General features: G+C 34.3%; 1 protein-coding gene across 1 annotated transcript in view; it reads left to right on the top strand.

The window, feature by feature from the left end:
- The window catches only part of PCDH15 (protocadherin related 15), a 1,080,236-nt gene that overhangs the window by 627,551 nt on the left and 438,855 nt on the right, over nucleotides 1-13,830 (top strand). Inside the window, exon 9 of the mRNA XM_066242956.1 lies at nucleotides 12,925-13,033. Coding sequence (XP_066099053.1) covers nucleotides 12,925-13,033 — 109 coding nt within the window. The remainder of the gene's footprint in view (nucleotides 1-12,924; nucleotides 13,034-13,830) is intronic.

Below are 13,830 nucleotides of genomic sequence, written 5' to 3'. Positions count from 1 at the left end.
CCAAAAACACAAAATGGAGAAAAGAAAACCTCTTCAATAAATGTTGGTAAAATTGGAAAGCTGCATACAAAAGAATGAAATTTCATTACAGTTTCTCCCCTTGCACAAAAGTTAATTTAAAATGTATCATAACCTAAATTTAAGATCTGAAATAATAAATTACATAGAGGGAGACATAGGCACTAAATTTATGGACCTTGGTCATAAAGAACAATTTATGAATTTGACCGCAAAGTGCAAAGGAAATAAAGGCAACAATAAATGAAAGGGACTATATCAAACTAAAAAGCTTCTGCACAGCAAAAGAATCAGACAAAACAGAAATGTAGCCAACCCAATGGGAGATGATATTTGCAAACAACAGCTCCGATAAGGGGTTAATATCTAAAATGTATAAAGAACTTATAAAGCTCAGCAACAAACAATCTATTTAAAAAGGGAGGAGATGACCTGAACAGACACTTCTCCCAAGAAGACATACAAATGGCCCACAGATATATGAAAAAATGCTCTCAAAGCAACAGTGAGATACCACCTAACACTTGTTAGTTGGCTATTATAAGACAAGTAATAAAAAGTGTTGGAAAGGCTGTGGAGAAAAAGGAACCCTCACTCACTATTGGTGGAAATGTAAACTGTTACAGCCATTAATGGAAGAAAATATGGTAGTTCTTCAAATACTAAAAATAGACCTACCATATGACCCAGCAATCCCTCTCCTGTATATCTGCCCCCCCCAAATTTGAAAACATTGGTATATAAAGACACATGCACCCTCATGTTCATTACAGCATTATTTACAGTGGCCAAGACATGAAAATAACCAAAGTATCCCTCAATAGAAGATTGAATAAAGAAGATGTGGTACATATATACAATGGAATACTACTCAGCCATAAGAAATTATGACACAGTGACATTTATGGCAACATGGATGGACCTTGAGAACATTATTTTGAGTGAAATAAGTAAATCAGAAAAAGCTAAGAACTATATGCTTTTGCACATAGGTGGGATATAAAACTGAGATTTGTGGACATAGACAAAAGTTGTTACCAGTGATAGGGGGTTGTGGGGTAGGGTGGTACAGGAGGGTAGTGAAGAGAGACAAATATATAGTGGTGGGAAATGACTTGACTTTGGATGATAGGTACACAGCCTAATCAAAAGTTCAAAAGCTATAGAAATGTTTACCTGAAAACTGTCCTCTTATTGATCAATGTCACCCTTTAAATTTAATTTTGTCAATTAAATTTTTTAAAAAGTTCCAGCCACAGTTTAAAGAATATTATGTCTTCACTACTCAACTTTCTTGATATACAGTAAAACATTAAATTTAAATGCTAAAATCATAATACTTTTAAAATATTTATAAATTTGTATATTATTCTAAAACAACATGTGCTTTCAGAGAGTTAAAATTCAAGTGTTGAGCCATTTAATTGCAACAATAATTTTTTAATGGCAGATAGAAGCAAATTAAATTCTACTTAAAAAAATAAACCATAATTGAAAGTAAATATAATTCAGCATTTATATAACTTTCAGATGGTAACATACTGCCTTGGTAAATATTAAAAAGGGAAAAGGGGGATATATTTGAATATATACAAATGCCAACTTCCTAGCTGTCAAACACAAATAACATTAAAAGGAAAACGACAGTGACGTCACGGAAATGGCGCCGTGAGAAGCGCGTCCGACAGCTCTCCCCTAAATCACAACAAATTTATCAACTAGAAACAGAAAAATTTATCCTCGGAGCATTCCGGAGTTCCACACGAACTGAAAGCAAAAGGACTGTTATCACTTGAATCTGAGAGACGAGGGTGTGGAGGAAGCTACCGCAGCGACGCTCATTCAAGCCGCGAGGGAGTGCGCCCGCGGTGAGTCAGCCCATATACTTGGGAACCGCGAGCCTCCGCGAGCGGCCGACGCGAGCCCGCGAGCCGCCGCGAGCCCCCGCGAACCGCCACCGCGAGCTGCCGCCACGAGCTGCCACGCGCGCGCCCGGTCCAGTTGAGCACCGCTGACGTTCCCAGCGGCCCGCACACTGTGAGTGGGGGTCGCCGGCCACCGGTGCCCGGAGCGCCCCATTCGCTCGCGTGCCTTGGGCATTCCACGCGCCCAGGGCTCCCTGCTGGCCCGCACACCCAGGGGGCTCCATTATCCTGCGCCTGGTGCGGTCCAGCCGCCAGCGGCGTGGCGAGCGGGAGAGGCTTGGGAGATTCTCTCCATGGGCAGGGCACCTCACCCAGCCATTCAAGCTAACAATCAAGCGTTGGGGGTGGGGCGCGCGCAGGCAGCCTAAAATACCATCGGAAGCACAGCTGCGACCCAATCACTGAAATTAGCTTAACCCATGAAATCTGCGCACCCTCGGTTCTAATTGATAAGATCTCTCTCAGTTCAGCGATCCAAGACAAGAGGCGTGATATTTTTTAGTGCCTCTCGCTAAAGGGGCGGGGCAACTTCTGATTGATAGAGCCTCCATATTCAGGGATAAACGCTAACAAGAAGGACTTGGCAGATAATAAGGTCTATACTACACTAGTCGTAAGCAGAGACTAGTGCCTCTTCTTCCCTGCAAAAACAGGCTACAAAGTGTGGAAAGCCTGGGTTGAGAGGTCCAACTAAATGATAGGCGCTGAACAGTCACCTTGACAACAATTGACTCCCACCCCCGCCTGATTACACTGGAGGCCCTGACTGTCAGAGCCTTTCCCAAAGCCTTGCACTGAGTGGGGATAGAGTGGGGATTTCCCAGCTCTTTGAGCCTCTTACTCCCCAGGCAGAAGCAGTTGCAGCCTTATAGCTGGATCACCAGGCTGCTAATTCAGAAAGGAGGGACTAGGAGAGAGAATCCAGGAAAGCAAACTCTCTCATCGTTGGACCCTGAAAATGCCAACAAGCCTTTACTTCCAGCAAGACTAAAGCCAATTACATGACATTGCCATAGAATCCCATCAACTGCAAATCCCTACCTAAGAGTGACACAGGGGCAGAGCCTGGGGTACAGAGTCACCGACTAGGAAGAAGGAGAGAAAAGAAAAAGGAAGAAGTTAACCTCTCAAAATCAAGAAAAACCCACAGACTTTACAACTTGATCCACTAATTTTTTTTTTGTTATTGTTGTTGTTGTTGTTGTTTGTTTCTTCTATCTTTTTGCCTTTATTTCCTCCACCTCGGTCCTTCTATTCTCTGCCCATCTTATGCTTCCCCTTTCTTGAACTACACTACCCATGAGTGTTGCATTTTATTTTTCTTCTTCATCCTCACCCTCCTTTAAGGTTATACTCCAAAACACTTAACTCTCACTCTCTCCTCTTTTTTTTTTTTTTTTTGTTTTTTTTTGTCTTGCTTTATTTTGTTTTTTTCTCCTCCTATTTTATTTCTTCCTTCGTTTTTCTCTTTTTCTTGTTTTTTCCTTTCTATTCGTTTTTTCTTTTCTCATTTTACTTTCCTCCCATATAATCCTCAATCACGAACAAATTAGTTAATTTGGGACTCAAGGCCTTTTTTTGGCTTTATTTCTCTTTTTTGCTTTTTTTTTTTTTCTCTTGTTTGTTTATTTTTGTGGCATTTTGGGTCCTCCCAACCCAAGGTCTCCATTGTATTTAGTCTTCGCTCCTCTTAATACAACAGATTTTTACTTATTATTTTTATTTTTTCTTCTTTATTATTCTTTTTTGGTCCTTTTTTCTGATTCCCTCTTATCCCTCTCATTATATCTCTTAGTTGACCATCACTTACAAGCAAATCATCTTATGCTTGTCTAAGATTTTCTTCCTTTTTTTTTTTTTTTTTGCATTTAGTAGGTCCCTACTCCCTTTTTTTTGCCCCTTGAACTCTTCATCCCAAATCAGGCCCTCCATTATAGGCACGATATTTCCCTGAGGAGGGGAGAGGAGGGAAAGAGAAGAGAGAAAAAAAGGGGAAAATAATAAATTATTACTGTTTTTTTTTGTGGGGTGTTTTACCCCTTTTTTTTTTTTCTTTTTACTCTTTATTAATTCTAATTAGTGCTATCAATAAGACCACCCTCAGATGCCGATAAGAAAGAGGAAATCGAATATTATGGATACAAAAGAAAGAGAGGTAACACAAATAGATGTGGAAAAATCTATGGAGAAAAGACTTAACATATTGGAAGCCTTGGAGCTAAATGACAGAGAATTTAAAATAGAAATCTTAAAAATACTCAGAGATATACAAGAAAACACAGAAAGGCAATATAGGGAGATCAGAAAACAACTCAATGAACACAAAGAATATATTACCAAGGAAATTGAAACTATAAAAACAAATCAAACAGAAATGAAAAACTCAATTCACGAGCTGAAAAACGAGGTAACAAGCTTAGCTAACAGAACAGCCCAGATTGAAGATAGGATTAGTGAAATAGAAGACAAACAACTTGAGGCACAACAGAGAGAAGAAGAAAGAGACTCAAAAATAATAAAAAATGAGAAAGCCCTACAGGAATTGTCTGACTCCATCAGAAAGAATAACATAAGAATAATAGGTATATCAGAGGGAGAAGAGAAAGAAAATGGAATGGAGAATATACTCAAACAAATAATAGACGAGAACTTCCCAAGCCTGTGGAAGGAACTAAAGCCTCAAATTCAAGAAGCAAACAGAACACCAAGTTTTCTTAACCCCAACAAACCCACTCCAAGGCACATCATAATAAAGATGACACAAACCAATGACAAAGAAAAAATTCTCAAGGCAGCCAGGGAAAAGAAGAGTACAACATATAAAGGAAGGCCTATTAGATTATCATCAGATTTCTCAGCAGAAACTCTACAAGCTAGAAGAGAGTGGACCCCAATATTTAAAGCCCTGAAAGAGAGGAACTTTCAGCCAAGAATACTATACCCATCAAAGCTATCCTTCAAGTATGAAGGAGATATAAAAACATTCACAAATACAGAAAAGATGAGAGAATTTATCAACAGAAAGCCCCCACTCCAGGAAATACTAAGGGGGGTTTTCCAACCAGATTCAAAGAACAAAAGAAAACAACACCACAAGTAACAGCTCCACCAAGAACACAATAAAACCAAACTTAAACTGTGACAACAAAGGAAAAAAAGGGGGGAGAGGATGGAGATTAACAGTAGCAAAGGATGATGAAGTGCAGAAATACTTATAAGATAGGGTACTACAATGAATATGGTAGGTATCCTTTTCATTACTTAATGGTAACCACCCTTAAAAAAACCACCACAAAAACACTTGACTTAAAAAAGGTAGCAACAGAGGAAAGAAGTACGGAACACAAACAAACAAAAACAAATGATAGAAAAACAAAAGAGAAGAATCAAACTAGATACAAAACTAACAGAAAGCAATTTATAAAATGGCAGTAGGGAACCCACAAGTGTCAATAATTACACTAAATGTAAATGAATTAAACTTACCAATAAAAAGACACAGAGTAGCAGAATGGATTAAAAAAGAAAATCCAACTATATGCTGCCTACAAGAAACACATCTAAGCAACAAGGATAAAAACAAATTCAAAGTGAAAGGCTGGAAAACAGTACTCCAAGCAAACAACACCCAAAAAAAAGCAGGTGTAGCAATACTCATATCTAATAATGCTGACTACAAGACAGAAAAAGTACTCAGAGACAAAAATGGTCATTTCATAATGATTAAGGGGAAGTTGAATCAAGAAGACATAACAATCCTTAATATATATGCACCAAACCAAGTTGCACCAAAATATATAAGACAGCTACTTATTGACCTTAAAACAAAAACTAACAAAAATACAATCATACTTGCAGACCTCAATACACCGCTGACGGCTCTAGATCGGTCATCCAAACAGAGAATCAATAAAGATATAGTGGCCTTAAACGAAATACTAGAACACCTGGATATAATAGACATCTACAGGACACTTCATCCCAAAGCGACAGAGTATACATTTTTCTCTAGTGTACATGGAACATTCTCAAGAATTGACCATATGTTGGGCCACAAAGACAATATCAGCAAATTTAGAAAAATTGAAATTGTACCAAGCATATTTTCTGATCATAAAGCCGTGAAACTAGAATTCAACTGCAAAAAAGAGGGGGAAAAACCCACAAAAATGTGGAAACTAAACAACATACTTCTAAAAAATGAATGGGTCAAAGAAGAAATAAGCGCAGAAATCAAAAGATATATACAGACAAATGAAAATGAAAATACGACATATCAGAATCTCTGGGATGAAAAAAAAAAAAAAAAAAGGAAAACAACAATTTGAAAATATTTGTAAGACTGATGACAAAGTGTTGTTTTCTGTGCTAATTACATATGCCATAAAAATAGAATGTTAAAGTGCAAAAATTTAAAACTAGGCAAAGTAAATAAACAAAAGAGGCACAAAAAAATATATCAAATAAAGATGGTAGCAACCAAAGAAATACAAAATTAAACCTTATACTTAGTTCACAATAGTCTAGACATGTATTACCCTGAATAATGACAAGTATGTGCAGTTATAAGCACTCGCACACCACTAAGGAGGAAATAAACCATTATAATCTTTCTAAAAGCCATCTAAAAATTTGTATAAAAATGTTCAACAAGTCCTCATTCCTTGATCCAGAAATTATACCTCCAGAAATTTAACTTATAAATAAAAAGACACAGTACAATAATGAATATATTATATATGTCGCCAAAACTATGTAAGTAATTTAAATGTACAACTATAGAGCCTAATCTACATTAATGGAAGTTGCACACTATTACAAATTATGCTTTTAAAGCATATTTATTGGCTCACAATATTGCTTATGATATAATAAAAAATTATATAATCAACAAAATTTATATATACACAAGTCAGGACTCTCCCCCCTACTGAGACTTCTTTATTTTAGAGATACTGGTTGATTTCAATAACTTACAATAGCACTTATGATATAATCAAAAAATTATATAATCAACAAAATTTATATATATAAAGTTATGAAATATTACATGTGTAAATAGACATTATAATAGATAATGATAAATGATAAATACTGATGGAAAATACCTCAAATATTAACACTGTTTATGACTAAGTTGTAGAATTTTAAATATTTTACTTTACATTTCTCTGTATTTGTAAGATATTCTAGGATCTTTTTAAAGAAAGACAAAAAATATTTTGCTATTTTCTTATAAAAGTTTTCCATTGTCAACTACTTGAATATTAAACTACATTATTTTTAAAGCACTTTAATGATTCTTAAAATATCCCTAAATTATATTTATCTGTTTATTTATCTATCATTGATTTTTTTATTAAACACCGTATCTGTCTTCTATCAAATGCAAGCATATCTTCTATTGTTACCAATTTTATCTTTGAATCTAGATCAAAATTAGGTTTATTCAAACTGCACACACTTGAATATCTCTAATTCTTGGTATTTTTAATAATTTACTCAATAATAGTTAAAAATGTGAGTTTTCTATCAGGGCTTTCTCAATATTTATTTATAGATGCCTTTATAAACATTTATTTTTATAAATTTACTTGCATATATGTATCTTGAGTTCCCACCCCCATGGCTGTGCTCTTTTTCATAGTTCCAGAACTCTTACCTAGTTTCTTTTATAATACTTGAAAAATTATTAGAGCTGTTTTGCACACAAGTACTTAATAATTTATATAACTCATCTGAGTACTAATAAATTAAGGAGTTATCACAATATTTACATAACTAAAATAATAGAAAATGAGTTTATAAATTAGATATGTTCTGAGAAAAGCATCATTAGGTCATTTTTGTTGTTGGAGGGACATCATAGAGTTCACTACACAAACCTATATGGTATAGACTACAACTATATTTGTATGTACTTTATTTTATACCTGGGATAGTACAGGTTTGTTTACCCCAACATCCCCACAAACATTGGGGTAACTGTCATACAAGTACCCAAAGATGGCTTTTCTTTTTGAAATGCAAGTACCTATTTTAAGCTTTGATTGCTAAGGCCTACACTTCAACACTGGACATAAACACAAGTCAGGACTCTTCCCCCTACTGAGACTCCTTTATTTTAGAGATATTGGTTGATTTCAATAACTAATCATTTGGGCTACTCGTTGTAGTTGTCATGTTTTTTCATTTCTGTACTTTTAACTCCTGGTCTTCTGTTTTAAATTCACCAATGAAGAATGAACCCCTGAAACCTTATATCTCAAGCCTCAACTCCTATAAAAGCAGAACCCAGGTCCCTGGGCAGGTGCCCTCTTTCTCTTTCCCTTTGGTCTTGTTTTGTGCCCCTTGGCTTGCCTTGTATTCTCCATGGCTTGTAAGTATGAAGAAAAAACTATTTTTTCTTCAAAGTTTTCTAATAGCTATTGCTGAAGAGTGCTTTGAACTCATAATAAAAACCCAAGGGTCAGTCCAGTAGTAACATTGGTTTTGAAAGGAGCTGTCTGTGGGCAGCTCTGTGGGCTCAGGTGAGTGCCCTCAGGTATTTCTAGCATTACTGTTGAGAGACTAAAAAGATACAAAATGGTAACCCTTCATACAATAACATTATGACAGGCTACTGTATCACTAAACCATGGGAATTTTTCAGCTCCGCTATATTCTTATGAGGCCACGTCTTAAATGAGGTCTATTGTTGAGATAGTGGCATTGTATAGTGAAAGATTGCATTACTAATGTTAAAAAACCTCGAGATTCAAAGATCATAATCTGCTTGGCAGGTAATCCTAGAAATCATATTTGATAATTTATTTTTTTTTGTATTTAAGACCAGGCTGTCTGAAAAACTTATAAACAGCAGTATGAGAGAAAAAAAAAAAAAAAACTGATCTTATAGATTAGTTGTTAGTATGATAGGACAAGATAAAAGATTAGTCCTAAGTTATTTAAGACAACTATAGTTCTCCCAATTTAACAGAAACTTATTTAAGTCTATACCAAGAGGGTTAATTTTATTTTGTTCTTACTAGTGTATTTTATTTTTTTATAATATTAAAAATAGTACAGGATATGGTACCTACATAGTCAAAAAGGACTGAATGGCTTTAAATAAATGTATAGTTACATAATAGGACTTGTGTAAAGTTCTATATGTATAATTACTATGTCTTTTTATTTGATTTTGGAGGACACTTGCTCCATCTTCAGATTCAAAATTAGCCTATGGTATTATATTACAAATATTAAAATTTGAGTTTAACTATTAGCTAAGTTGTTATCTAGCTGTCTAAATAAAAAATAGTTTTTATTATATGATATATAAAAAACAAATTTAATTAGCACTGCTCTCTCCTTCTTGGTTGTTTACCATGTAATTTTTAGACTTTATTGTTTATATAATGATAAAAACTATGATTAAAACTCCATCATTCATTCCAAAAACTTTAGATAGTACAGAAAAGTTTTTAAACTACATGACTAATTATCAAAATTAGCACTGCTTATGTATAGTTACTTATTAGTGCCACAGGGAAAAAAGAAAGTGAAGGTGATTAGTAGGGGTACCCTTAAGTATCATGATCTATTCACATTTACCTCTAATAGAAAAGCTCAAATTTATTTTTTTTTAAATTTTTGGCTAATTGAGCAGTGGCGCAATGGATGGAGCTTCAGACTGGGATGCCGAGAACCTGGGTTCGAGACCCCAAGGTCGCCAGCTTGAGCGTGGGCTCATCTGGTTTGAGCAAAAGCTCGCCAGCTTGGACCCAGGGTTGCTGGCTTGAGCAGGGGGTTACTCGGTCTGCTGAAGGCCCATGGTCAAGGCACATAATGAGAGAGCATCTATGGACAACTAAAGTGTCGCAATGCGCAACGAAAAACTAATGATTGATGCTTCTCATTTCTCCATTCCTGTCTGTCTGTCCCTGTCTGTTCCTCTCTCTGACTCTCTCTCTATCTCTGGAAAAAAAAAATTTTTGCAGAAATAATTAAGTTATTTCAAAAAGCTGGAGTCTAATTATGAACCCTTGGTATAATGCCCTGACAATTGGAAGTAGGTTGGGTTTTCAGAAAATTCTGTAATTGCAATGACTCCCAAGATCTGAGTTGAGTCACACTTTTGGAAAAGTTACTGTAGATTTATTTAGTTGAACCAGCAGTAATGTAGCTCAGCTGTAAAATGACTTTGGCTAATGCCATCAGGTTTCTTTGAGAAACGACTAGGAAGAGCTGATCAACCCTAACTCCTGCATTCAAACATATGAACTCTGAGGAACATTGGATTTTTTTCAGTTTACAGAGAAACACAGGTATTACATAGAAAGTCAATTGACTATTGTGTGTGTTTGGAATACAGAGGTGGAAGGTTAGGGAGAGAGTGAAATGGAAAAAAAGAGGGAAGAAACAGGTAGTGTGGGTAAGATTTTAGGAAATGTTGTGTGAGAATGGTAGTCATCTGGATTTAATTGAGTTTGTTTTTATTTTATTGATTTAACATTTTATGGTTCCAAATTCACATTTAAAGAAAATAATATAAAATTGGTAAGTTATCCCTACTTACAGATATTTACTTTTAGGAAAATTGTTAATAGCATTTAGAGTACTGAAAGCCCATTAGAAATTAAGATTCAACAAAGCCACTAAGATATATGTAAATTCCAAATTATTGGTCAATGATATCTTTAATTATTCCAACTTCAATAACTTAATATAACACAGTCATATAATTATACTTAAAGTATATATGTAACTTAATATAACAATAAAACTATATATTTTAAATAATGCTTTAATATCATTACCCTTTATTTAGCATGCCAGAATTATACATTTCTGCTGAGATTATAAACTATTAACTTTGTATAAAAGAACATGATATGTTTCAAGTTTCTTTTATTTGAAAAGAAATAATATAAAAGAACATTGCATTAATTTGTTAGAATGTGATATTGAGATACATTTTATTTTTCTTTAAAATTACTACTTATATATTTGGATTGATAGTTGCAAAGGCTTAAAGCAGTATTTCCAAAACTGTGCTCTAAGGGTATTAATGCAAGGAGGTGTTAAGATGCGGTTCTAGAAAATGTGTTAACAATACCTCATTCTTAGGCAATCATGATGCAAATCAGCAAACTGGAGTCTCTGAAAAGACCTGCAATATAGTAGAGGAGCTTTTTAGAATTGTGTTTTATAAAATGTTTCCCAAGCTTTCTTTTGCAGAGTATACATTTGGTTTTTTTAGTGTACCAGTTATAATCTAGTTCTGAGGTTAACAATTTGTGTCTTATCCATCACTGTTTTTATAAATAAAGTTTTATTGCAACACAGTCATGTTCACTTGTTGCTCTTCTGTTACAATGGCAAAATAGAGTAACTGCAGCATAGACTGTATACCTGACAAAATCTAAATATATTGGTTATCTAGGCTTTCATAGTAAAATGTTTACCAACCTTGATAGCAGAACAGAATAATGCCACAGGTCATTAAATTGGGAAATGCTGACTCACAGAAATATATTAAAACTTTAAAAAGAATCTTCTTGTGTTGTAAAGTGCCAAAAGCTACAGAATTAATATTAATATCTTAGGAAATTTAAAGGACATTTTATTAATTTGGGCGAGGCATGCAGAAAGATTTTGTAAGTGTGATTCCTATGTTTGTGTGATTAGCATTAATACTAAGATGGCCAATGGCATTGTGTTGTAAATGCAGAACAGGAAGGAGACTTGGATTCCCTGACCTTCCCCCATACCTCTGGGAGGAAGGGTGAATAGCTAGCCAGATACAGGAAGAAAAAAAGATTAAATTAAAATTTTTTCTTTTTCTTTTTCTTTTTTTAAAGAAAGGTTTTCTTTTTTTTTTAATTTTTATTTATTTATTCATTTTAGAGAGGAGGGGGGGAGATACAGAGAGAGAGAGAGAAAGAGAGAGAGAGAGAGAGAGAGAGAGAGAAGAGGGAGGAGCAGGAAGCATCAACTCCCATATGTGCCTTGACCAGGCAAGCCAGGGTTTTGAACCGGCAACCTCAGTGTTTCCAGGTTGACGCTTTATCCACTGCGCCACCACAAGTCAGGCAAAATTTTTTCTTATACTAATGAACCATTTACAGGTGTCTGTCTCTATGGAAACTACCCCTCCCCTCCTGAAAGCATGTGGTTAATGTATGTATCTCTAAACAAAGATATAAACTTATGCTGTGATGTCAGGTTTTCTCCCCTCCCATGTATAATTATAATTAGGAGTATATAAACAGACCCTGAATGTTTTTGGGGTCTGCACAATTTGGGTCTGTTGCCCTGTGTCAGCCATATGTGGCCGGCATATTTAATAAATTTCCTCCTTTAATAAAACTTTTCAAAAACTTATTTGGACCATGTGCCTCTATGAACACCCATGGATTTGTGGATTTAGATACTTTACAACACTTGCAGATAATTATAAGTTAAATATACATACTTGCATGATACATAATAAATTTTAATTAGGTAAAATTTACGATAGGATTCTGATTTTCATTGAATTAAAGCATCAATTTTTAAAGCTTTTATTTTAATATTTTTAATTTATGTGAAATGTTAAAACACGATTTAGAAAGGAAATAATATAAATATTTTTATAAATCTTATTTAAAGCCAAAGATAAAGATAATACTTGATAGTTTTATATTTCTTTGGATAAAATTGACTAGGAAAAATTCAAATTTCTTGGTATCTCTCTTCTTTGTTTTCCTCTGAGGCAAATTTCCTTGTATGAAGTTCTATATATGTAATTATTATGTCTTTTTATTTGACTTGGAGGACACTAGCTTCATCTTCATTCAATATTAACTAGCCTAAGATGTTATATTACAAATTTTAAAACCTGAGTTAAACTATTGGTTCAGTTGTTATCTAGCTGTCTAAACTATAATATCTGAATGTCAATTTTACATGAGGTATTAATAATGAAGTTGAACTAAACTCTCTAAATTTTTTTCAGGAAGAAGTGAACCCCATCATTGTTACCCCACCAATCCAAGCCATTGACCAGGACCGGAATATTCAGCCACCATCTGATAGGCCTGGCATCCTCTATTCCATCCTTGTTGGTTTGTATCTGCTCACATTTTTTTACTTTCAGTTATTACTTTGGAATCATGTAAGAAAAACATTGTCTCAAATCAACATAAACTTATTTAATAACAAATATTTTTTTGAAATTTGTGTTATGTTTAGTGTTAGTAAATTAATTTTTTTCTTTTTCAATATTAGTTTCAGTGATATTTGTGGAAGAACAAAAAAAACTTATATTAAAGAAGCAAAATAATTTAAAGAAATAAGAGATGATCAAATATAGGTATTTTTTTCAATATACCCTCATAAAGAATTCTCAAAGAAAAGAAATGAAAAACTTACACACTGTTTGCTCTACTAGTATTTTATCATAGTGAATACAATTACATAATTCTGAAAATATATGACTAAATTAAATAAGGGCATTTGGAGCCATATGGGAAAATGATAAAGCTTACAATTAGCCCAAGGGCACATAATACATTATACCCTTGGCTAATTTTTCCATGAAAAATTCACAGAAGCTGTCTTAATTTATCCTGTGCATATACTGCTAATTGTACCAAAAGCAAAAATGATGAGAACTTGATTATGCTATCCAAATTGCTTTTTTTCACTCAATTTGCTTTCTCTAAAATATGGATGTTGCTACTTTGCAAGGCTTTTACTCTCTAGATAGACAGATGTTTCCGAGACAGACCATATATCTCAAAATAAAGAAAGAGTTGCTTTTGAAGTATGCTTGAAAATTCAATCGTATTTATCATTACTTTCAACCTATTCTTATTATAGTACTATGCCCCCCTATGTGTATGCACACATTCATAAGAAT

This window comes from Saccopteryx bilineata, chromosome 9, assembly GCF_036850765.1.
Source record: "Saccopteryx bilineata isolate mSacBil1 chromosome 9, mSacBil1_pri_phased_curated, whole genome shotgun sequence".
NCBI lineage: Eukaryota > Metazoa > Chordata > Mammalia > Chiroptera > Emballonuridae > Saccopteryx > Saccopteryx bilineata.
This window is presented reverse-complemented; position numbering and strand designations above follow the sequence as displayed.